The 23,782-nt window shown below is 39.0% G+C and overlaps 1 protein-coding gene across 4 annotated transcripts in view; it reads right to left on the bottom strand.

Annotated features, from left to right (window-relative positions):
* Nucleotides 1–1,932: 1,932 nt before the first annotated feature.
* The window catches only part of Arhgap15 (Rho GTPase activating protein 15), a 603,756-nt gene continuing 581,906 nt past the window's right edge, over nucleotides 1,933–23,782 (bottom strand). For 2 of the 4 annotated variants that reach the window (XM_028752208.1, XM_028752210.1), the window contains exon 14: nucleotides 9,593–11,484. In XM_028752208.1, the coding sequence (XP_028608041.1) occupies nucleotides 11,301–11,484 (184 nt within the window). In that variant the 3' untranslated portion in view covers nucleotides 9,593–11,300. Of the gene's footprint in view, nucleotides 3,586–9,190; nucleotides 9,337–9,592; nucleotides 11,485–23,782 lie in introns of those variants that run through there. The other 2 variants (XM_028752207.1, XM_028752209.1) reach the window with 2 other exon arrangements.

Raw genomic sequence — 23,782 nt, 5'->3', positions numbered from 1 at the left:
CTGTTTACATGTAGGCATTGTGAAAATGGGCAATGTGCATATTTATTGGGTTTGTTCTTGAGATACTCAATGTCTTTGTTGAATAACAGTTGGAATGTCTTAATTTCATAGGTGCCTCTGTGTGCTATTTTAAACGGTAGTTTCTTTCAGGGTGACTTGTCATTTCCTTACCTGTGCTAATTGATTTTTATTGGGTCTACATTTAATTCCTTGGGCAACCCTGTAGTCTGTCCAGAAATGGGACAAAAACCTTTTTAGACTGCTAAGGGCTTGGTAGAAACTATGGTGGTATTGAGAGAGAATGGTGTGAGATTTAAATTGGGCATAAGATAGTAGTTTAGATAAGTATAGAAATAAATCTAGACTCAGATTACTAACCACATACTTCTCTGGAAACAATGTAGCATATGGGTTCTGAAAATCCTGGTACCTCCCAAAGCCCAGTGGTGCAGAGGGCCGTGACCTCTAGGATAGCAGTCCACTCTGTGTGTGAGGGCAAGGCAGGGGTGGAACCTTGGAGACAGAAAAGGTACTGCGAGGGAGAAATAGAACAAGAGATTGCAACCCCAAGACTGGGGCAGAGGCTGAGACACAGAGTCAGTGTGAGCATAGATCTTCATGGTCTTATAATCATCCAGTACTATTCATAGAGAGTTTCTATGGAATACCTTATTATGTTCATAATCCTGAGTCCTGCTAACAAAGTAACTCAGCTTGTTAGAGGCAGCGTATCTCACCTGAAGGATCTACACACAGGCTTTGGCAAGTACATAAGAATAAACATTTCATCTCACAGGCAGGGGGACTAATTTTTGAAAGATATAGTATATAAAGAAAGGGCTCATAAATACATGGTCCTTTGTGTATGTAGGAAAAATATCTGTTGTAAAGACAGTATTTATAGGAAACACTATGTCCTTTGCTTTCCAAGGTGCCTCTGTGTGGTCACCAGGGTTCATTCCCATAATAACAGCTATATTCTTTTGATTGGATAGGACAGAAACTGTCATATGTAGTTCAAACTTGAAAACTCGAGAGACGTATATAGAGACTTGTAAGTAATCAGGGATACTCAGCAAAACAATGAATTCTGGAAACTCAGCTTCCCAGCTTTGACTGTAGTAAATCCATAGGACACTAGTATCCATGCAGCCTAACATATTACAAATGTAGACTGTTTCTATTCCCTAAAATGAAATGTATCATTGAAAACAGTCATTAAATGGGATAATATAATGCAGTCAGCAAGATTTAGAAGCATAGGGGACCCTGCTGATGAACACTAGCGCTGCTTATGATGAGGATAAAGGTCTGACCTAGAGAACCTGCCATTCCAGTCTTCCCTGTCCAGAGACTGGGGTTGTGTGGATAGGGTGCTAGCATAGCCTAACGCTAGCAAGAAATTCCCTCCCAATGCTTTGGTTTCTAACAAGGGGAAAGTGCAGGATTAAAAAAAGTCTAGTCTATAATATGTATAATTTAGGTAGGATGGACTGCTATCAACAGTCATGATTCGAACCCATTCTCTTCTCAAACTATGTTTCAAAAGTTTTAAGGTCGAAATTATAGTCGCCAGAAGGCATTTCTATAAGGCAACACTAAGATATCTAGGTGCTGTTGGCCTGAGAAATTTGACATGGCTATGAAGAAATATCACAGAGGGACTGTCCTGCTTCCTAGCTCCTTGTAAAGAGCACTAGGTAAAAGTAGGTTATATATGTATCAGAGAGGGTGTGTACACATTCACCTACATGTGATTTATACATATGTAGATATTTATACATATATGCATATATATGTATGTATAACAAATATATGTATTTAATCATGAAACATTTATAAAAATGTATTAAGTCTTTGGCATATTTAAACATTTCTCATTTACAATTTGCTTTTTTTTAAAAAAAAATTATTTAGCCATGCAAGATTTCAGCATATTCAGTATTTTTTAATAATAAACATGTCTAGTCAAAGAAGGCATTAATGAAGCAATTCCCCAAATAAAACAGCCCATGATATCTGAGTTACAGCAGAGAGAGTGTGGTCTTTGTAGTTTAATCAAGATCACAAGACTTGTTTTGAGCGTCTGTCATCTTTAATTTTACGGCACTTCATTTCAGAGTAGGACTGCCAGGGTCACATGCAATTAAAACACAGGCAAGATTTGTCTTGTGAAATCTTAACATAAAAAGTAATGTGTTACTCCATTTTAACTTTTCCACTGAACTCTGTGAACTCACTAATTACTTTTCCCCCCTCTTGTCACCTTTTTGATATGACATGTATTTTATAGAGGAGATAGAAGTTTGGATTTTTTTTTCATATCATCGTGCATATGATTGGGGATAACAAAATTAAACCAGAGTGGGAAAAAAGGAGTGTGTTTCTCAGAAATACATTTTTTTTTAGTAATATCTGACTACTCCAGCTTCAATTACAAAGAACCTCATGATCAAATTCTAGGAAATAACTGTTAATCTGCTTAACTAGGGCAGGTAGGAGTGTAATAACAGACCAGTGGTTTTATAGAGGCCAGGATCCTGAACTGGGGCGTACTCTCTGGAGTGCCGGCAAAGGCTCTTTTATGTGATTGGCTGTGGAAAGCATTAACAGGCAGCAGCAGCGTGGAGATTGGGAGCGCGAGGAGGCTGTTGCCTTACAGTGATCAGTAAATTGCATAGACCCTTATTAACCTTATTGATAAGGAGCTTAGGGAAGCCCCATTCAGGCCTCAGTACAGTGCTTTTTGTTCTCTTGTCTGTCTCTGTGTGCAATCTCAGCCACTTTGTAGGAAAGCCTTTCTGGGCACTACAAAATTCAGTGTGAGTATCTGAGCCACTAAGTAAGAGCAAGAAATGACGCGGGAGCAGGGGATCCGGGGCCTATTTAACTGGGCAGGGACACCTGGAGAATGTTTGAAAAATTTGTGCTTAAAGAGTCTTTTATATCGCTCCTCTTTCAATGCAGCTGGAGACTGCAGGGATCAGGGGATTATTTTTGATACCTGTCGAAAAGAGTTATGTCTACACTGATTTTCCATCCCTCACCACTAATTAACCTCATTGTATACAGGAAGCAGTCTATTTAATACCTGCATTCTTTCTGTAATGCCAAGTAAAATGAAATCCAGTGTGAAATCTGGTTAGCGTTTGCCTTTTTGAAGTCATTTTAGAGTTTCCAGTTTTAGTGACTGTGACCTTAGAACTGATAGCTAGGAAAATAGTGAGTGCAAACCAATTTTGGTTTCTGTAGTGTCCTGAGTCTCCTCCAGCTTGAAGGCTGCCTTCACCTGGCAGCCTGAAGGACTGAGCATCTGGAGTCTTGTCCCTGTCCCATGGCATCTTCCTGGGGCTCACTCTTTTCAGGCTACTCAGTTCTACAAATGCTCTCTTTTCTGCAGCTGAACATCTCTGTCCTTTTCCTTTCTTCAGGATGCTTGAATTTAACAGATGGACACTTCCCGGTAAACTTCACAGAAGCCAAACAAAGAGATGCTGAAGGACAGGATGGAATTTGAGCCCAGGGTAGGAAGCTCTATGAAATTTTGTTGGTGGAGTGTTTGAAGGGAGAATCGGGAGGCAGGGTCTAGAAAGAAAGAGCAGACATTAAACTGTGTAAAATGTCACCAAATGATGTGGAAAAATCCACACGTCTGCAAGTATGCCACACAATATGGACTTAGAATGCGTTTGCTAGTGATGTGAGAACGGATGGAGCAATGGTTACATCCCTGTTCTGAAACTTGTATGTCAAGGAAACGTGTCAGCTCAAACAGTACCAGAGGGAAGGGAGGGCTTCCAGGTCAAGGCTCTATCTATACTTTGCATCGAGCTTGGCTTTTTGATAGATTGGAAAGCCACGACACTATAGTAATCAGATAACGTGGAAGTCACTTGTGTGAAAGTTCAGGGAAGTGGTGGAAGATGTCGCTAGGTGTCATAGATACTGGGATGCTCCCTGAATGTGAGCATCTGCCGTCAGACTTGTAGGAATCAGGCTGGCAAGGAATCTGCTGCCACCACTGGGCTGTAAGGAAGAAGCATTTCTTGAGGACTCAGACTTCAAGAGAAGTAGATGAGGGGGATTTTCTTTGATGGTCCTTTTTTATTTAGGCTTAGGAATCAACATAAATACCAGTGATTTGGCTGCACCAAAGACATTAGACACTACATTTATCTTGATAGGATATACGATGGTGGATTATATTCATCTGCTTACGTTCTTGGTGTTTGTCTTGGTTCATTTATCTAACAAGTGTGCTCTTAGCACACACCATGGGCATGGTGTTGACTATCTCCCTTGCTGCTTTATATACACTCTTCAAACTGAATATGGAGTGTTCTGCTGAATCAAGCTTAAGAATTTTGTGGATGAGGGCACTGGTGTGTTGCCTACAAAACCGAAAATTCAAAAAAAAAAAAATCCACCCAGATGCCAGTTTATAAGGTGTGTGTGTGTGTTCCCTTCTGTTAGGTCTCTCATCAGAATACAAGACATTTTCATCTTGACAACCCTGCTGTAGCAAACTGTCATCTCCCTATTCAAAGAGTTCCGTGTATTTTCATCACTCCGATGCTTCAGGACCACTGTTCAGCAGCATGAGTCACAGCGTGTCCTGATGCCTGCCTCTTTTTCAATTATATTTAAGAGGAAGACTGCTGGGGACCCATTTTTTCATCTCCCGCAAGCCCCTATAGAGCTAGATCTAATTTCAATACAATGTTGCAGAGTGTGATATGATAGATGATAACTGGCCACTGACAAATATGATCCCCTACCCTGCTTAATAAAATGCTACACAGGGTCAGAGCCACCCAAACATGTGCTTTGTAAAGACTTGGGTAAAGAGCTTTTCTTGTCTGTCTATTCAACAGTGAAGTTGGAACTATATATGTAAAGCGTACAGGTAAATGAACTATTACCTGGCTATTAAAACCCTAAGAGCCAAATCTTTAAGGAGGCTTAGCCACCTATTTCCAGCAACAGAGACACTCTACATTCCTTGGGAGACCCCCAATAATGTCATCTCTGTTCTTTTATCAAAGATAAGATGGGAGTAAAGCTTGCATGTATGTTCACAGACAGCAAGCAGCACCCTTCCTACATTTAATATAAATATTTGGTGTGTTTATGTGCTCATAGTTTTTTTTTCAATTGCAGTCCTTGAATAACCTTGTGATATGCTTGTGTATTAGTCACTTTTTGCATTGCTGTGACACAGGCCTGATAAAGCTACCCATGGGAAGAAGGGTTTCTATGGGCTCACAGTTAGACTTTGGGGCTTCCTAGTAAGGCAAGCAGGTGAACCATCCCTCACATCCAGGTGCTTCAGGCCACAGAAACCAATGAATACTTGGTGCTCAGCCCAGGTGCTTTCCTCCCTGCTTTCATTCAGCCCAAGATCCTAGCCCATGGGACAGTGCCGCCATCCACAACCCAGACTTAACCACCCCAAACTGACAGGTTAGCCAACCCAAGTAGTGCAGGATCCCCCAGACCCATATTATTTGGATTTGAATAATACCATGGCAAGTTACTAATTACATTAACTTGGTAACACCATTATTTTTTTCCACTTGTGTTTCTTTAAGGATGAACTGGGGACAGCAAGAGTGTTTGCATAAAGACATTTGTGAAGAGTAAATAAAACAAAGTATGCAAAGACCATCATTGATACAGAACTTGTATTTCATACACGTTAGCCAGCTGGGTCAGTCTTTCCAGGCCTATTTTCCTCCGTGGTCCTGCATTGAGTGAGAGAAACAATACTGGCCCAAGAGAGAAGAATGAGATGTACTGGTGTCGTGTTCTGGAAATGACCACATGACCTTCCGGGGCAGTTCTGCTAGTACGCACAATCTCCTAGTCCTTGGCCATGTCTTGGTTCAAATACATTAAAGTAATGACTGTTAAATGACAAATCATTGCCAGAATGTTAGAATTAACGATGGCCCCAGGCCAACAAGTAATCCAGAAGTGGACCTGCTTATAGAAATTTGGTCCAGTCAGAACCATTGCTTTTCACTTAGGAATAGTAGCAAAGAGATGTGAGTAAAGCCTTCATAAAAAGCAGCCAGATGCTCTCTAGAGCAACTTCTCTGCTGGTCAGAAGCTAGGCTGCATTAATTGTGCTATGGCAACCATCTTCTGACCACAGTTTCTCCCTGCATCTACTCCGTTACATCACAACTCTGATACAGTTGCTCTCTTGATGAAAGATCAAGGGTATACAATATTTTTGCTAGAGATGTGATAGGCCATTCAAGGCTTTTTACAACTTGGTCCCCAACCTTCTTTCCATCATCTTCCAATTATAAATTTATTTATCATTAAATTATGGATCTATCATCTACATCCTTTGGTGACAATTTGTGATATGTGCATTACCTGGTTTAGCTCTCACTACATTATTCCATTAGACAGTAAGATTAAAAAACACATATTGCATTTAATAGATCAGAAAACAAGAGAATTTCAAATGGACTAAATAATTCGCTCAGAATGTGAACAGTAAGTTCCATGTATTTTGCTGTTTGTGTGTTCTTTCTTATTGCTTTGGCTCACTCCCTTGTCTCCAAAATTTACTCTAAAGACTGCCATTTTCTGGGAAACAAGCTTTGCAACTTGAAAGGCTTAACACCGAGGCCACAAAAGAGACTTGATCTTTAGGCAGAGGCTGCTCAGATGTGTTTTATTTGGTCGCTTATTTAGTGTCTTAAAAATCAGATTTCATAGAAGATTCTCAATTCTGGCTTCCCATGAAAGATCTGAAGGTCTGGCAACACCGCTCACGTTCCCACATAAGCGACATCAGCTCCAGCTGAGTGGAAGCCTGACTTTTGAGCAGGCAGGAGCTTCAGGTTTCCCCAGCTGTTACCACTTCATAGTGAGGCTGCCTGCTTCTCTTTACTCTTTATGCTACATGCCTGGCCCGACTCAGCATCTGAGTGTGAAGCCCGAGGCTTAAAGAAACACACACACAGACACACAGACACAGACATAGACACACACACAGACACACACACAGACACACACACAGAGAAAGAGAGAGAGAGAGAGAGAGAGAGAGAGAGAGAGAGAGAGAGAGAGAGAGACAGACATATACACAGAGAGAGGGAGAGAGACAGACATATACACAGAGAGAGGGAGAGAGACAGACACACACACATACAGAGACAGACAGACAGACAGACAGATAGACACACAGAGAGAGAGAGAGAGAGAGAGAGAGGACAAACAGACAGACACAAAGAAAGAGAGGAACCTATTTACTTGTAACAATAAGATGAAGCATTTTAAAATTATTTCTTTTGTTTTTTTGAAATTATAATAGAATTATACATCATTTCCTCTTCCCTGACTCACCCCTAAACTCCCCCGAGTACTCTTCCTTGTTCTTTTCTAAATAGATGGTGAAAAAATTTTCATTAATTTTGATATATATGTCTAAATACATAAATACAACCTGCTTAGTTTGTATAATTTTGCTTGTATATATATATTTTTTTCAGAGTTGACCAGATGAAGCATTCTAATTGAAGAAATACCAAACTTGAAGAACATCTTTCTTTTTTTTATATGCAGATTTGAATTCCCTAGGAGAGAGTTGATATTGTTTTGGAATTTTTTCTCGTTTTTGACAACAGAGCAATTTGACCCAGAACTTTTAGTGACGGTCCTTTTGGATGAAAAATTTTTGCAGGGCCTTTTAATTAGGAATTGACAGGGTGATTAACTTATAATTCACAAAAATAAATGTGGGAGAGAGAAGTGCAGGTCAATTTCTAGCTGTGTTAAGCTGTAAGGACAGCACTGTTGGCAAGTGACTGCTTCTTTCTAACAGCTTTTCTAATTTTTCTTAATTGGATCCTTTGTTTTCTAATTGGATAGGGTGAACCATCATAAGGCTTTCAATTACGAGCGGTGGCATGATGATCCTGTCATATGGCACATACTATGCAAAGCCAGACTCAGTACATGTAAAGTGGAATACCCATCTTTTCCATGAAGAGAGGGGAAATCTCTTACGAGCTGGGTGGATAAAGCCCAGACGAAATGGGTGTCCTAACTAGTTTGCTTTTTACAGTGAGGCAGCTTTGGACTTGTGTTTCTATTTGGTAGATGATAATACCTTATCAGTGTTTTGAAATACCTCGGAGAATACAAGATTATTATTGCACTGATAAAAAAATGTTAGAAAAAAATTATAGACACAAAACCCATGTATATGCAGAGCCTTAGCCCTTGTAAGAGAACAGAAATCTTCTCAAAGGGTTTTTTTTTTTTTAAATCTCTTGACCACTAAGACATTTAGAGATTCTTTGTCCAAGTTGTTCTGTGGCTTTCTTATTTCATAACTCCCAGTGGACCACCTTTGTCTAAAAGAAAAGATCTGAATATTTTGGTCCACATCTAACATCAATGACTTTCTGTAGTTCTGTCTTCCAAAATCACCAAGGATATATACTTCTATCTCTAATACTGATTTTCTCAATATTCCCAGGGGGGCATCAGGTCTCCTCAATCCTGGTGCATGTCATTCCTCATTCCTGCTGGGTGTACCTCCTGTATTTTTTCCTGGTCTAATAAATCTCATTGATTCGTCAAGATTCAATAGAACTTCTCAAGGTTATCTCAACAGTGCAGCCCAATCTGACTTCCCCAGGCATAGCTCGTTTCTTATGCTTTGTTAACATTTCTGTAACTGGCACTGCTGATCTATTTGAGCATTTCCACGTGCAGGAGTTGAATCCTGTGGTGATCATGGTTACCCCGTTGGCAAACATTTGTGATCTTGTACTGGATAGTGACTAATCCTTAGGCATTTGTCTTTCTTTATTACAGAGGGGAGTAATACATGATATGTGCTTTATATGATAATCATATAATTAGTGCCTAGAACATGGCCTAGCTCAGACCAGGTGGGTAAGAAGCCCTTACTACCTTTCCTGGTATGTATGCATGTATGTATGTATGTATGTATGTATGTATGTATATATGTATGTATTTTGTTTTAATGGAGAATACTGCCAAGTTTCATAAAATCTCTTAGTGCTTCAACCTAGTGCAGAAATGGATTTGACACTTGGGACAGTGATTCTAGACATTATGCCTTTCTGAAATGCCATAACCTTTCTAAGCTTTTAGAGTGAGCAAGTGAGATCCTATGATGGGCATGTTGGCTTGGTACCTTGGAAAGGTCTCCCTCTAGAGAGAAAACATGTTCTCTGATGCAGTGCCCTTAGTAGGCAGGAACAGGACACAGCTGGGGTCTGGATCAGACTAAATCCCATCTGATTGGAAATCAAGAAGCTGGTGCGTTTGAAGATTATGAATCTGGAAAGCAGCAAAGAGAAGGGGATGCAGATCTTTGCTGAAAGCAGGTAGTGCCATTTCTCTTTGGCTTTCTCTCTGGCTGAAGCTTCCAGAATATCTTTAAAGATGAATTCATGAAGACACAGTGTTTTAATACTGGAAGTTCTAACCCCGATTTTCTTGTTTCAAAAAGAGAAACAATTAACATCTTGGAAAAGGTTTCAATGAGACTGTTATAGCGTTAAGGAAGACTAGAAATGAATGCCAGAAACTCATGTTTCATATTTCTCTGTGTTTTATTGAAAGGCACAAGCTTTACATGTAAGAAGCTTTTCCAGTTTAGCCATTCTGCTGCTTCCCTCTTACTGATGACTTTAGATCATGGGATTCTGTTTCTTGTGACTTCCCTTGGCTTTGTGGTGTGCAAATACATCCCACTTGATGAAACCACATTCAACAATTTACTGCGGTTGCTTCATAGTTCTTGGCTATGAGCTCATGTATAGAGACTTCTACTAAGATAAATACATTCAAGAGGGACAAACATAATGGATCCTTCCTCAGGCAAGCATCCTCAGGCATTGCTGTGGATGCCGGTACTTCCTGACCATCTGGCTATCTCTTAAGTAGACTTTCTCATCTCTGAATGCCCCATCCATGATGCTACAGCCTATGCCTATGAGCTTATCACTGTTCTGAGTATCTCCTCCTGGATCTGTGCTTCATACCATACTATTTACATGCTTTTTTTTTAATTTTATGGACAAACTCATAGCTAGACTTACTTATCACACTAGATTAGTTTTATTCATTCCACGTGAGTTTATTTAAAAGCTCTTAAACATAATTTTATGTTTTATCAGCAGAACTCTTTCATAAAATGGCATGAAATGTGTTCAGCTAGTACACACTTTTCAAAATGCAGCAATATTTGATATATTCTAGACAGATATATCTTTGTCTATCTATCACAACTGAAAGTAACCATCAAATGGATAAAACAGTATGAGTCTAGTCAAGAAATTCTTAGGCCATACTAATGCAAGCATTTAAAAATAGCTCTTTCTAGATGGAGTTAGTGTAACTCATTAATAAAACATCCTTCAAAACATAATAAAAATTCTACATAAGATGATATTTTGGGGAAAGGGAAAATACACAGTTTAAGGAAGAATCAAAACGGAACAGCAATGCAATCTCTGTATAAAGTAAAGATTGATCCATTTAATTTATAAAATGGTATGTTTGTGGAACCAAAATAGTATTCACACACACACACACACACACACACACACACACACACACACACACGAGAGAGAGAGAGAGAGAGAGAGAGAGAGAGAGAGAGAGATCCAAAACAAATCTCTTCAACTATCCTTTTGTTCTTCAGAAAAGTTGTCACTCAACGTGTTGTATTTGCAAAGCTCACCTGTCAGTGAGGATCATTGGATTGTACTTTTGAAAGGTGAAAAAATTCTATTTTTATTGAGAACATAGATGCCTTTTTCCTGCTTGTTTTCTCTCTGTGGATGCTGAGGCACATGGGACCTAGCTGGTGATTTGCTGCGTATGGATCTTGAGATGGCACAGGGGTGTACACACACTCACCTTTGTTCCCAATTTCTCTACATGGTCACACTGCTGCACATTCACCAGGATATACCTGATGGCAAGGAGCAGTAGTAGAGCTATGTCTTAATGCTACCTTGTACACATTATTTAAGAATGTAGACACTTATGATGTATTTATAGAATGCTGAAATAAAACAACACCCAAGGGGTTAATGTAGAACACATATAGGAAAATATTGTCATTTATTTTATTCGAATGTTTGGAACTTAAATACAAAATCATCACTAAGTTTTCACAAAATGAAGCATCTGTCGCTTGGAAGGAAAAAATATTTCAGAAATATGTTTACAGAAATGTAAAAATATTAGGCATCAAGACAGATGTGAACATACTCAGTAGCTTGTCTCGTCTGTCAGTCTTCCCCTGAGCTGAAGATCTTATCATACTCAGTCAGCATGAACTCCACTATCTGGTTTTGGTATACCATGTGTACCGCCACATTCCCGGACTCATTTTCAGCTCGCAGAAGGGTGGGTCCAAATACAATACCCAAGCTTTGCGTGGACATGAGATTCTGGGAGGCTTTGGCAACTATCCTGGGGAGAAGAAAAAAGAAAAGAAAAGATGCCATTGGTGTTTATTGTGAAACTCTGGCTAACTCTAGATTCAGGAAAAAGAGAAAAACAAAGACCCTCGCCTCGCTGCTTTTTAACAAGCCCTTCATGATTTTCCAAATGAGAGCAGACCCTGTGATGAACACCACAGTACAAATGGCTGTTGTGCATGTCCCATAAATATGAATCAATATGTTAAACAGTAAAATTCTTGTGGAATCAACGAGATGCAGTTTCAGGGGCGCTTATGATCGACGGAGAATACAGGTGACACGTTCACAGGCTCTCTAAGGATCCAAATTAATAATAGACAATATATGCATGGTTAGTAATGGAAGACAGACATAACAACTGGGAACAAGTGAGACTTTACTGACTAGAGCGAGGGAAGTGCTCCTGGCAGAAGCTAACTGGATATGTTTTGTAAAGGAGGTAGGCTCTGTGACATTTAGGTATATGTCAAAATTCTGTTTCTCCATTCAGTTGGATGGGTGGTTTTTCTCATGTGTGAGTACAGTGAAGTATCAGGTAGCATTTCTACACACAAAGACGCCTTCTGAGGTTAGAGAGATACTTATTCACGTGAGGATTATATAGAAAGCTGGACTGCCTTTGGTACATAAAGATGTTCTATTAAAGGAATGCCTTACATGGTCCAAAAGAACTTTTCAAGCAAAAGTAAACCTTCTTGACACTTAAACAAATCATACATGCTTGATACTTTCTAGTTTCCTATCAAAATTATGGTGCACAAAGTTTCCAAGATGGTAAGGAAATAAGGCAGCATGTGGAAGGCAGGCGCTAAGAAATGCTGTCATAGACTTCCCGACAACCTGGCCCAAGAATAGTGTGAGTGAAACTCTATTTGTTGGCCTCAGTGCTCAGTGTGAGAGTTTGTCGAGCTGTTTAGGCCTTGATGGCTGTCTTGTTTGTCCAGTGCTTGTCTACACAGTTTAGTGTCAGAGGCTGCACTCTATTTACTTTTATTACTTTCCAAACGGAATTTTTGAAGTCCCATGCCCTGGCTTGTATCTCAACACAGCCCAGGTAAATGTAACGGAGTGTTGCCAGCAGACTATACTTGACTTAGATTGTCCCAAACAACAATAATCAGTCGTTATTTTAAATGATCTTAACGTGCCACTTAATCCTCATAATAACTCCACAAAGCCGATTCTGTCGTTAGCTCTGTTGAGCAGCTGAAATGGCAGAGGCCCTATGTGCATAGGGACGGATGGCATGCAGAACTGAGGTCGGTACGCAGGCTGTGTGGGCTCAGCTCTTAGGGATGCATCATCTGCGAGTGTCTGTTAACACCCTTATGCCAACCACTCACTCCTGTGCCCCTTATGTGATTACTGAATCTGCTGTAAGAGGCTCGGAATTTCCATCCTTCACTCTACAGTGGCAATTGTCAGTTTGGTTATAGCACATTTATCGTGGGCAAAAATGACTGCAATTTCAAGAGAAGAATCCAAGACAACCCTCTTCACATTTCTCTTTTCCTCCTGCTTTAAGTGGAGAACATTTGTACCTGTGAGTATTGTTGGCATGGCTACATTTCTGGAAGGGAGTCTCATATTTTTAGAGTATCAGTAAGTTACCAGAGATTTCAAATTTAAGGTTTCCTTTGAAAATAAAAAGGGCCATGTCACTTTGATGCTTCGCTTTTCAAAAGGCTGTGTAGTGATACGAGCCTCCTCATCCCACATCTGGAGAGTGAGACAGGCCTTAGTTCCCTGAGGCACGGCAGTTTACCTCAGTTTGATATGTGTCTGAACCGCTTCTTGGCAAGCGTGCTAGAAAAGTCATTAGTAGGGCTTATTTTAAGGTAAAAAGGGTTTTATCTTTTGCTTTCAAATGAGTGCCTTTATGATACCAACTCTAATGACTCCAAGACAAGAGAAGTTGCCAAAGACAAAAATGGAAAAAAAAAAAACCATAACAAGTAATTGAGTGCTCAGCAGGCAAAAGCTGCTGTAACTTTACCCGTTGACAGTAAATGTCTCAGCTGCAAAGATTTACCCAGCAGAGACCAGCGCTCTTTGGTCATAGGCTATGGAGAAGGCAGACAGAAGTGCCAGACAGCACTGCCTGTGTGATGGTAAATGGCCTGGCAATGACATCTGGGTATTTCAAGATCATTAGGAACTGGAGTCTACAGAGTCTGAAGAGGAGTAGCATGATGTAAACATGAACCGAGGGATGAAGATACAGTTTTCAATCTACACTGTCCTCATTTCTGCTGGACAAAAAATAAATACATAAATGTACAGGAGAATTTAGATTAGTTGGGGGCTCAAACTGAGTTGACACCCTGAAAGGTAAGGCCAGAAATTAAGGCATATCCAGGATTTGGGAAGTGTAGGGATAATCATGGCTGCCAGGAAATAATGGGGTTACTCATCCGTTGTCAGTGAAGTGCAGCTCTCATCCGCAAAGCACCACCAGTAGGATGTAGCCCAAAGGAGAAGAGGCTGGACTGAGGCTAGAGACTTTTCAGTAAGCATTAGAGGCTATTTATTTATTTATTGTGCTGGCAAAAGACCCTGCCTCAGATCTCAGGACAAGCCAAATCCAGAGGTGGGTACTGACTGAGTTTACACAGACTGGATGCATGTCCAGGTCTCTCCATCTCAGCTGCTGGGCTACGGTGGGTGGCTACCCTAATGGAGTCCTTCTAGTGTATAGGTCCCACCCTACTGTTCAAATGCTCAGCTTTTGCCTTTATGCATATGTGAATAAAAAAAACATTCATCTCATCTCAATCCTGTATTCCTTAGGTCTGTTCTCTACAAATTTCCTGTCTGATTTTGACAATGTTAATTTACAAGTGCTTTAAAGTGATCTGGTTCAATGTAAACCCTTTAGAATACCACAGCTTTGTATTTTTACCATGTCTGGATTAGTGCAGATGACATGTTGATAGCTGTTTCTTAAATCAAGAAAAGCAAGTCACTTGCTATGCCTTCTAGAAAAACAAGACGCAGTTAAGAGATAAGAAAATATGGATGGGAATTATATAGAAAATGTACTAATTAGCTTACTTACCATTATTAAATGCATTTTATGTGTGTGTGTGTGATGTGTGTACAGTTTATTTTCTGAATAGCAATGAAGTTAAAAAACCAATCTTAGAAATGATGCTGGGGGTGAAGACCAATATGTAGAAATTGATTCATGTTGACAGACAAATATAGGCTGACACTAAATTTTAAATTATATTGCACTCCCTTTTGTAGATCATAGGGGCAGACACTTCTAACAAAGAAGGCTTGGAAATTAGGGGTGCCTGGCAAGAATCCTACTTAGCACTATTGTAAACTTAGCTATTCAAATGTAAACCCAGCCATCCCTACCTTGCTAGACTCCTGACTCGTTAAGTAACTGATGGAGAAGCACACAGAAAATCAATCAAAGTTTCAAAACTATAATTAGAGAATTATGAAAAAGTATCTACATGTCACATCATAATATTATATCTTCTAGTATACATGGAGGAAAACAAAAAAGCAAGTAAGAAGTTCTTCTAGCAGCGGTTGGACGGCAGGCCATGGTTGGCAATACCTTCTAGGAAGCTCTGACTGAAGTGAGTTCTGTGAAACACTATTACTTTCCCAAGTTCCATAAAAATGGTGCCCCAGATACATTTTGAAGAGAATTGTAGTTTGTAAATTTTAATGCACGAAACTGTTATGAAGATTCTGAAAAGATTGCAGAGAAAATGGGCCCACTTATGCTCAGCTTGTGTCCTCTCTAACTTCAAGGATGTGCTTGAATTTATTGCCTCAGTGGCACTGAGCTATACAAACTGGAAAAGTCTGCCCTAGTGTGCTCTGCTAAGGACCTTGTCTGCAGTTCTGAAAATGTACTGGGTTTTTACCAGCCTGTGTTTTCTCTGGGTTCGCAGCCTCTGCTGCCAGCCTAGAGGGAGGAGGGATGTGGCCTTTTCGAGGCAGTTTCTCTCTTTAGGTAGACATATTCTCCACTCTTCAAGATGCCACTGGCAATGTTGCAAATTATGAGTTGCAATTTAACCTGTTTCCAGAAAAAAAGATGAAAGACACCCATCCTTTATTACAAGACAAAAACAAAATTGCAGAGAAAAAATATGAATAAGAAACGTAAGAAGAAAGACATAATGGAGAGATTACTAAGAATGTACTATGAACTGATGGGTGATTAAGAAGGTAGAGAAAAACATTTAGCTCTTCGGTCAGTATTTTGGAATTTCCTTGATTGATGTCTATATGCTATTAATTTATTCCCAAGAAATCTTAATAGCAAAGATACAAGCAAAAGCTTGTAAAGAGCTCAAAATTAAACTGACTACCAGTTCTTTTTCAGAAAGACTGAATAGACACTGCTTTGTCCACCACAGCCTAATGAAGACATAATTCTGATTTTAACACTGCGTTCTGAGAAAGCAATTGATTCATATTCATTGTAGGAGCAATGCTTATACCATTGAGTTAAAGAACACTATATAACATTGTGGAATGGGTCAGAACTATTGTTTTAGAGGACCAGAGAAAAAGTAGCCTGTAGCACTATAGGAAGAAAAAAATGTGACTGCGACTCAGGTACAGAAAAAAGGAACCATGACCCATCCAATTGGAGTGAGTATTAAAGAAGCAATCTGTACTACAGTGTAACAGATATTAGACCTCAGACCTGACCAAGACAGAAAAACAAAACACAAAACACAAAACACACACACACACACACACACACACACACACAAACCCATCAACTATCCAAGCAGCCAACTAAAACCCCAGAAACTCTCAGGAAAGCCTTATATTTGGTATGCTTTTCCCAAAAATGAGCAGAATTTGAGCTAACTGAAAGGCATTTCTTGGTTGCATACAATCATAGCCAAATGACTCAAGCTGAAAGAGGGACTTGGTAGAAGACTAAAAGCTACTATGGAATTAAGAAAAGCAGCGTGTTTAATAGTAGCACAGATTCTAGCAGATAGCCGATAGGTGGGCGTAAACTTTAAAAAAATTATGTTATCATTCATGTATGTATGTATGTATGTATGTATGTATGTATGTATGTATTTAGTCTGTGTATGTGTGTGTGTGTGTACAACCTGCTCAAGTTGTTTTTTGGTTTTTTACTTCAAACATATCAGTCTCAAGGATGAAACTCAGGTCATCAGTCTTGGCCACTCACCATTCTGAAAACTTCCTTTTAAATTTATGTTTTGCTGTTACCATGGTGATGTGTGAAGGCCACAGAAAGCCACAGAGCTTCCCAGTGGACAAGTTTCCAGTTCTGGAGGTATACTGCTGTGTTCCTCTTCCTGTCTGAGGAACTTCCAGAGGGTGTTACTGGATTAGGGGAGAGGGTGGTGATGAGCGGATTCCTGCTGTCAAGTCACACACCTGGTTTGCTAAATATGTCTCAGCCACTGCTGAGTGAAATGTTAGTTGTGATTTTGACCACTTAGTGAAGAGAGGCAGTTAGAAATAGAATCAATCTTCAATATGCTCAACTTATGTTTCTTATGTGTTGTAACTATTTTGAGGGGATACATGCTAACCATATGCTTGCCTTCCCTCAGTTTGCACAAGCTATTCTACTGCCTCCCTTGGCCTTTTATAAGACTGGGGAATTTGCAAAACTCCCACCTTCTCTCTTAAAGTCATAGAGCACGTCGAAAGAATGCTCAAATGTAATGAAAGCACGCTTACAGAGCATTTGCCTTTAGCATCGGTGTGTTCCAGAGTCATCATTCACATCTGATCCAGCCATGGTCATATGTCAATCTAGAAATCAATTGGCCTAAACTAATTGTAGTCTTCAATTTTATATCTACATACTATATCATTATTAGTTTCCAAAAATCAGCTCATGACTAGCATCTCAAGTGGGAATTATTGCTATATTCTGACATTTTTGCTTTTAAATAATCTTTAAAGCCATGCATAGATAATTTTTTCAAAGCACATTATAGGAAAAAAACCAATATGGCAATTGCCTATTGATAGGTAACACAGCCTGCTTTTTTTTCATTTATTGAACTACTTTGCATTAATTTCAATTCAGAAGATTGAAACACTTTCAATTATTCACTTGCCTCATATTTTTATTGATCAGACATTATAGAGATAGTCTAAAGCACCTTTAAAATAATATTCAAATTGTCTAATAGGATGTCAGGAAAGCAAATTTAAAAATGAATAGCCACAGGCTTCAATTAACGACTTATTTCTAGTTATGTATTTTGAAAGATATCAACAATGATAAATAAAACAGGCTGTCAGAGCCACAGCCCTGCCACTCTAAATAGCAGAAGGGAATGCCAGCAATACTGTCGTTGAACGCCTTCACTGTGCTAATCACAGTGTCTCCAGTATGCCAGTTATTTCAAAGCATATTTAAAAAGAAGCCTTAATTTTTCTTTAATTATGTAGGAATGCATTCTATTAGAGAAAATGTGAAAATTTTATGAGTACAATTCTTTGTGTGTATGTGTATGTGCATGGCATGTGTGCATGTCTGTGAGCTAGTACAGTTATGTGTGTGCTACAGTGTGCATGTGGAATTTGGTTCTCATTGTTCCTCTTATTTAAGAAAGGGAATCTGGCTATTTGCCTTTTTGAATTTGAAACTGGCTGCCCTGGGAGCATCTGGGTATCCTGTGTCTGTTTTCCATCTCACCATAGGGGCATTTGGGCTCTAGATATGCACACTGTTACACCTGGGTTTACGTTGGCCCTGGGGATTTGAACTCAGGAACTTATATTTGTGCAGCAAATACTTTACCCATTGAGCTCTCTCACTCACCCATCATCTTAATTTTAAAAATTGTATTCCTTAATAGCCTTCTACGTATCAGGTGATATTCTGAATGTTGAAATAGATGCAATGAGTAAAACCCAGTAGAAACTCAAACAACCAGTCCTCCCTGTCCATAGATTTTGTATCCGGGGACTTAGCCATCCTCAGATGGAAAACATTTGACAAGAAAACAATTACATTTGTGTTGAAAGCACATAGAGTTTTGTCTTTACATCAACTTTACAACAATGTGATGTAACAACTATTTCCATAGCATACAAATTATATTTGGTAAAAAATAATATGAAAGTAATTTGAAGTACATGGGAGGATGTGCATAGGCTGTGTGCAAATACTGAACAATTTTTTAAGACCACAGGAAGTGGCTTTCATTTTGAGCAGGTGAACTCACCTCGCCCCCACCAGTTTGCCACTGAAGGTGCTTGGCATGGTCTGCAGAAAGCTTTATAATTGGGTGAAGTGGGGAACTTCCCGTTGCTTGCAGCCTTCAATGGGCAGAAGCAGAAGGTGCAGGTAGCCCCTACACACATAGACCACCCTCCTACCACATCATCTAGCTTACGATCGCCTGTGCTGGTTGTGAGAACCCTATCCTCAGTAGGAAGGTGTCAGTCGATCTCCCTTACTGCTCATAAGAGCAACTTGGAAAGGCATATGAACCACAGAACACCGAGATCTACTCCCACAAATTTGATACAAGAAATTTGGGGCAACCCTTGACAAACAAATGTCTCAAACAAGTTCTCAGGTGGTACAAGTCTGTGCCATGATAACAAGCACTGATCTTTGTGGCAACATGTGTGAGGGCCCTATTACAGTCATTATTTCCTGGTGTATCCTTTAAAATGTAATCACCGTAGACGAAAAAAGGCCTGCTATTTTCTATTCTTTTAACTTAATAGATCCTTTAGTGTAAACAGTGGGAAAGAAATCAACAAATACAAATGACCTTGTGTATTTTCTCCTCTGTGACTATTTCTTGTCATCTTTTTTTATTGAGATAGCATAATTTTATGTTTGTTTATTTAGTCAATTTCATTTATTTGTATAAAAATTATTATATAATCCTTAATAATGTGCTAATAAAAAGCAGCTAAGAGTAATAAGTAAAGCCTTCCCCTGTTTCCTAATGAAATGCCTTCATTGTAGCTATGATTCACCGGTGGGTGTGGCTTCTAGATAGTCTTCTAATGACCCATGGATTTCCAACCATTATAATTGATAATAGATATTCATATATGATACTTCTATAGTATACAGCACATATGTACAAAGTTTTCTTTTTAAAAAGAATGAAATAGTAAGATTCAAATGCTCTAGAATTTCCTTCCTAACTTTTATTCTATATCACAGGCATCTTTCTAATTCAGAACCCATAAAAATACTGCATTTATTTTTTTAAAGTAATTTCATTTCATAGCATGGAAACACCTTGAGGTATTTAAGCATTCCTCTGCTGGTGGCTCTCAGGTTGTTCCATTGTTTTCTATCACAGACAATGCTGCAATGAAGAGCTTCTTCTGTGCAGACTTCTGAGACCTTATGTACTGAGAAGATACATTTTTCATCACTTTTTATTACACATATAATTTCTGAGGTTTTGTGTCTTAATTTTATTTACTGTAATTTTTCTGTAGTCCCACATGGTAGCATTCCTTCAGCAATTTCTACCATTGTTGTTACTATTATAAAATTGAGCCACATAAAGAGATACGACACAGATCATCAGTCTTGTCTTGGTTTTTAAAAAATGATGCCACTTTTTTTTTAAAGGATGCTCCTTAATTTATCTTGATCTAGTTTTGTTTGGAAATGTGATGACAATATAAATTTATCCTTTGGGAAAAGGATGCCAGCTAATTATTGAATAATCCACTTGATACCAAATGATTTGTGACACTTTTTTGTTTATTTTTCATACATACCTGCATATAGAGCTCTGCTATGATCTATCTGGAAATTTTGAACCATTACTTGGCTATTCACACCACTGTCATGTTATTAGATATGTTCCTCCTCTCAATCTTTCCTTCATAACCAAAAGAAAGCTTCCAGGTGAACTTTCAGATGAGGGGACTGAGCTCAGGGAAGATTGAACACTTTGATCAAAGGCAACGAGGAAAAGCAGTAGAAATGATGGTAAGACATGGGTCTCTCCTACTCTGGTATATAGACCCTTCCTGTGCAAATGACCAAGAGCCCGACTTTTTGAATTTGAAATATGAAGTCTTTCTAACCATAAGGCCTGAGGAACACTTGAGGTTGAAATGAGATGCAACCAGCAAATTGTCCTGGGTGACATATTTTTAATTTTTCAGACTCTCCTAATTTACTTTCAAGGGCATAACTACACAAAAAGAGAAGGGCAAGAAGATTGAAGAAAACAAAACTAGGATGTACAGTCTTCTCTTTAGGTGTCTTCCCTCAAACTTCAGGATGGTCTCAGTCACTGGTTGCTAGTCTCTCACGAGTAACAGAAGTTTGTCCTACTGCCTAATGACTGATAATCCCAAGATCCCATTTTAGAGTTAGAGGAAACATCTAGAAAACGTATTTGGAATATTTTCAAGGAAGCAAATGTTCATGAGTGCCATTATTTGCTACATAAGTGCCTTAGTTAAGAATTTCTATTGCAGTGAGGAAATACCATGACCAAAAAGCAAGTTGGGGAGAAAAAGGCTTATTCTGCTGACACTTCCATATTGCTGTTCATCACTTAAGGAAGTCTGGATAGAAACTCAAACAGGACAAGATCCTGGAGGCAGGAGCAGATGAAGAGGGCATAAAGAGGTGCTGCGTATTGGCTGGCTTCTCCTGGATTGCTCAGCATGATTTCTTACAGAACCTAAGACCATCAGCAGAGGGATCCACCCACAATGGGCCATCCCCTCTACCCACCAATCACTAATTGGGAAAATACCTTACAGCTGGAACTCATGGAGGCATTTCCTCAACTGAGGCTCCTTCTTCCCTTATGACTTTAGCTTGTGTCAAGTTGACACAGAAAACAGTGAGTACAGAGTTTTTCAAATGAACCTGAAATGCTAGTATGTGCTAGTCACATTTTATGTGGACTATCAAGTGCTGTACATGGATCAGCATTAATTAAGTCTACAGAATAATGCACCTAATTTAAAAGACATTAGTGGAAAACACGGGTTTTAAATATTTACTCTGTGATGTTTGAAAAGCCTAGGAGGAATGTTACCAGTATGTAGTAAGAACTTGTTATTCTCTTATTTTTCTCTTATTATATAAGTGAAGGGAGCTACTTCATTTTCCACTAAGGGCACCCACACAAGGTCTTATCAGTCTGTGTTTGGCAGAGATATCTCCTTGCTTCAGAGGCCCTGCGAGTAGCTGGTGATCAGTTGCAATTTGAATATTATCAATGATCAGTTGCAATTTGAGTATTATCAATCACCATTCCATATTTTATTATTTTATTTTCTAAGTGAAAATAATATTTTAATCCTTTCTATGATGACTGGACTTTAATAGGAGCCTGTAAGCTATTGAGTATCAGGATGTCAGTAAAATAATACACTCCTAAAAATAAGGACCTAGGACCTTAACTGATGTTTGCTTTGAAACACAGAACATGTAAGGAAGCCACGATGGTGGAAAAGCAAGCAGCCATGATATGGGAAAAAGAGGGAGTGAACTTTCCTTTGTATGAAGAATTACTGCCGTGGAAACAGAAATGGCTGTTTTGAACAGTTACAGATTCTTATCAACATGGATAAAGCAATCAAGTCAAAATAAAAATCACTAAAAATTCTAACCAATTAGAATTTTATGACTTTTAATATCTAATATAGACTTCATTAAAAATATTGGAAAGGTATCAGGAGCACCCATCAAATTATTAAATATTTCACACAAAAAAGGCCCACATTCTCTGTCAAAAGCAACATTTAGCATGTTGTTTGAGTGTTCTGTACTAGATGACAGATTTAGTGATCTTTGAAGGATGGCTGGTGCTCCTGGATTAATGTCCAAAGAATAGACATTCTTGGAAAGTTTAAGTATTATTTGAGATGGGGAAGGGTAAGATTTCTGGCCAGCATGCTTTGTGCTTCTTGCCATTCTCTAGGATTTAGCAGAATCCATGGCCTCCATGGAGGTTGATACACTAGAAAAGCAGAAAAAAATCTCTTTTGATTTCAGCACATCCTGGTGTTTGAATAGCAAAGGACAGTGCCTATGAGGAGCATAATTGATGAGCCAGGCTACACTCTTCTATAATCTACAGATGGATTTTCTGGGCAGAGAAGTGAGAACTGAGACATCAGTGAGGTCTAGGATAGTAACAGTTCTGACTCCTTCATAGCGTACTTGCCTGGCTATAAAGGCTGCTAGAAGTTTCAAAGAATTTGAGATAAGACACAGTCACATTACTTTCTTTCAAAAATACCCAGTTATTTAGCATGATTCTATGTCTGGTGTATCACCCATAGCTAAGTTGAAATTACTATGTAGTATATCTAGGCAAATGTGGCTCAAGACAGTTACACACTCTATTATATTACATTAAATCTGGAATTGGAAGTTGGGGATGGTTGTTGAAAACTGCTGAAGTTTCAAAAGCTAGACACTTTCTTCCCTGCTCACCTGCCTTGTTGGAAGAATGTAAATATCTTAAACACCAGGATGACTTATTTGGCCAAAGACAAAGATTTGTGTTTGGATCACAGAAATAGGTACTCAACAAATATTTGTTGAAATACTATATAAACAATATAAACAGATGCCCTCCTTGGACACTCAAATGTACACAGCCATTGAGAATAGAAACAAATCCAGAAAAATCTAGAAGGCAGTCATAATTCATTTGGAAGAATTGGACACTAGTCATATTCTTGGACAGCCAAGTTTTAAACGTACCATACATACTGAGAAAATGAGAGCATGAGGGTAGAAACAGAGATAGCTAATTTTAAAAAGTCTTAGGTATTCATATTTTATGTTATGTGTGAGTGCCTACATGTATGTATGTGCACCCCATGCAAACCTGTGGAGGCCAGAGGAGGGCTCTGGATTCTTTAACTGGAGTTATAGGCAGTTGTGAGCCACCATCTGGGTGCTCAGAACTGAGCATCTACAAAAGCAGCAAGTACTCTTAACCATCAATCATTTATCTCTCTGGCCTCAAGAGCTAGATTTTGACCTTGATAAAAGGTTAAAATTATGCTGGGTGGGACTTTGTAGTCTGCAAGTTTGCCCATCTTCCTTCTGTGACTAAACCTGTTGCTGTATTCTTCCTTCCTCAGTGAATAGATGACAATTATACCTTGCACATCATAGTGTCCCTTACTACATCTAGGGAGCATAGCCCATGATTGCTAGCTCCAGGAGTAGCACAAGAAGGCTAACAATAATATTAAGATTGGGGCTTGCTCATACTCTATCTGTTTTGTAACAATGAATCACACAGTGGTGAAAGGTACAGCACAGATATGTCCAT

The sequence above is a fragment of the Grammomys surdaster genome, unplaced genomic scaffold, assembly GCF_004785775.1.
Source record: "Grammomys surdaster isolate TR1022 unplaced genomic scaffold, NIH_TR_1.0 125888, whole genome shotgun sequence".
Taxonomy (NCBI): domain Eukaryota; kingdom Metazoa; phylum Chordata; class Mammalia; order Rodentia; family Muridae; genus Grammomys; species Grammomys surdaster.
Note: the sequence above shows the minus strand (reverse complement) of the source record. Positions and strands in the feature narration are given on the sequence as shown.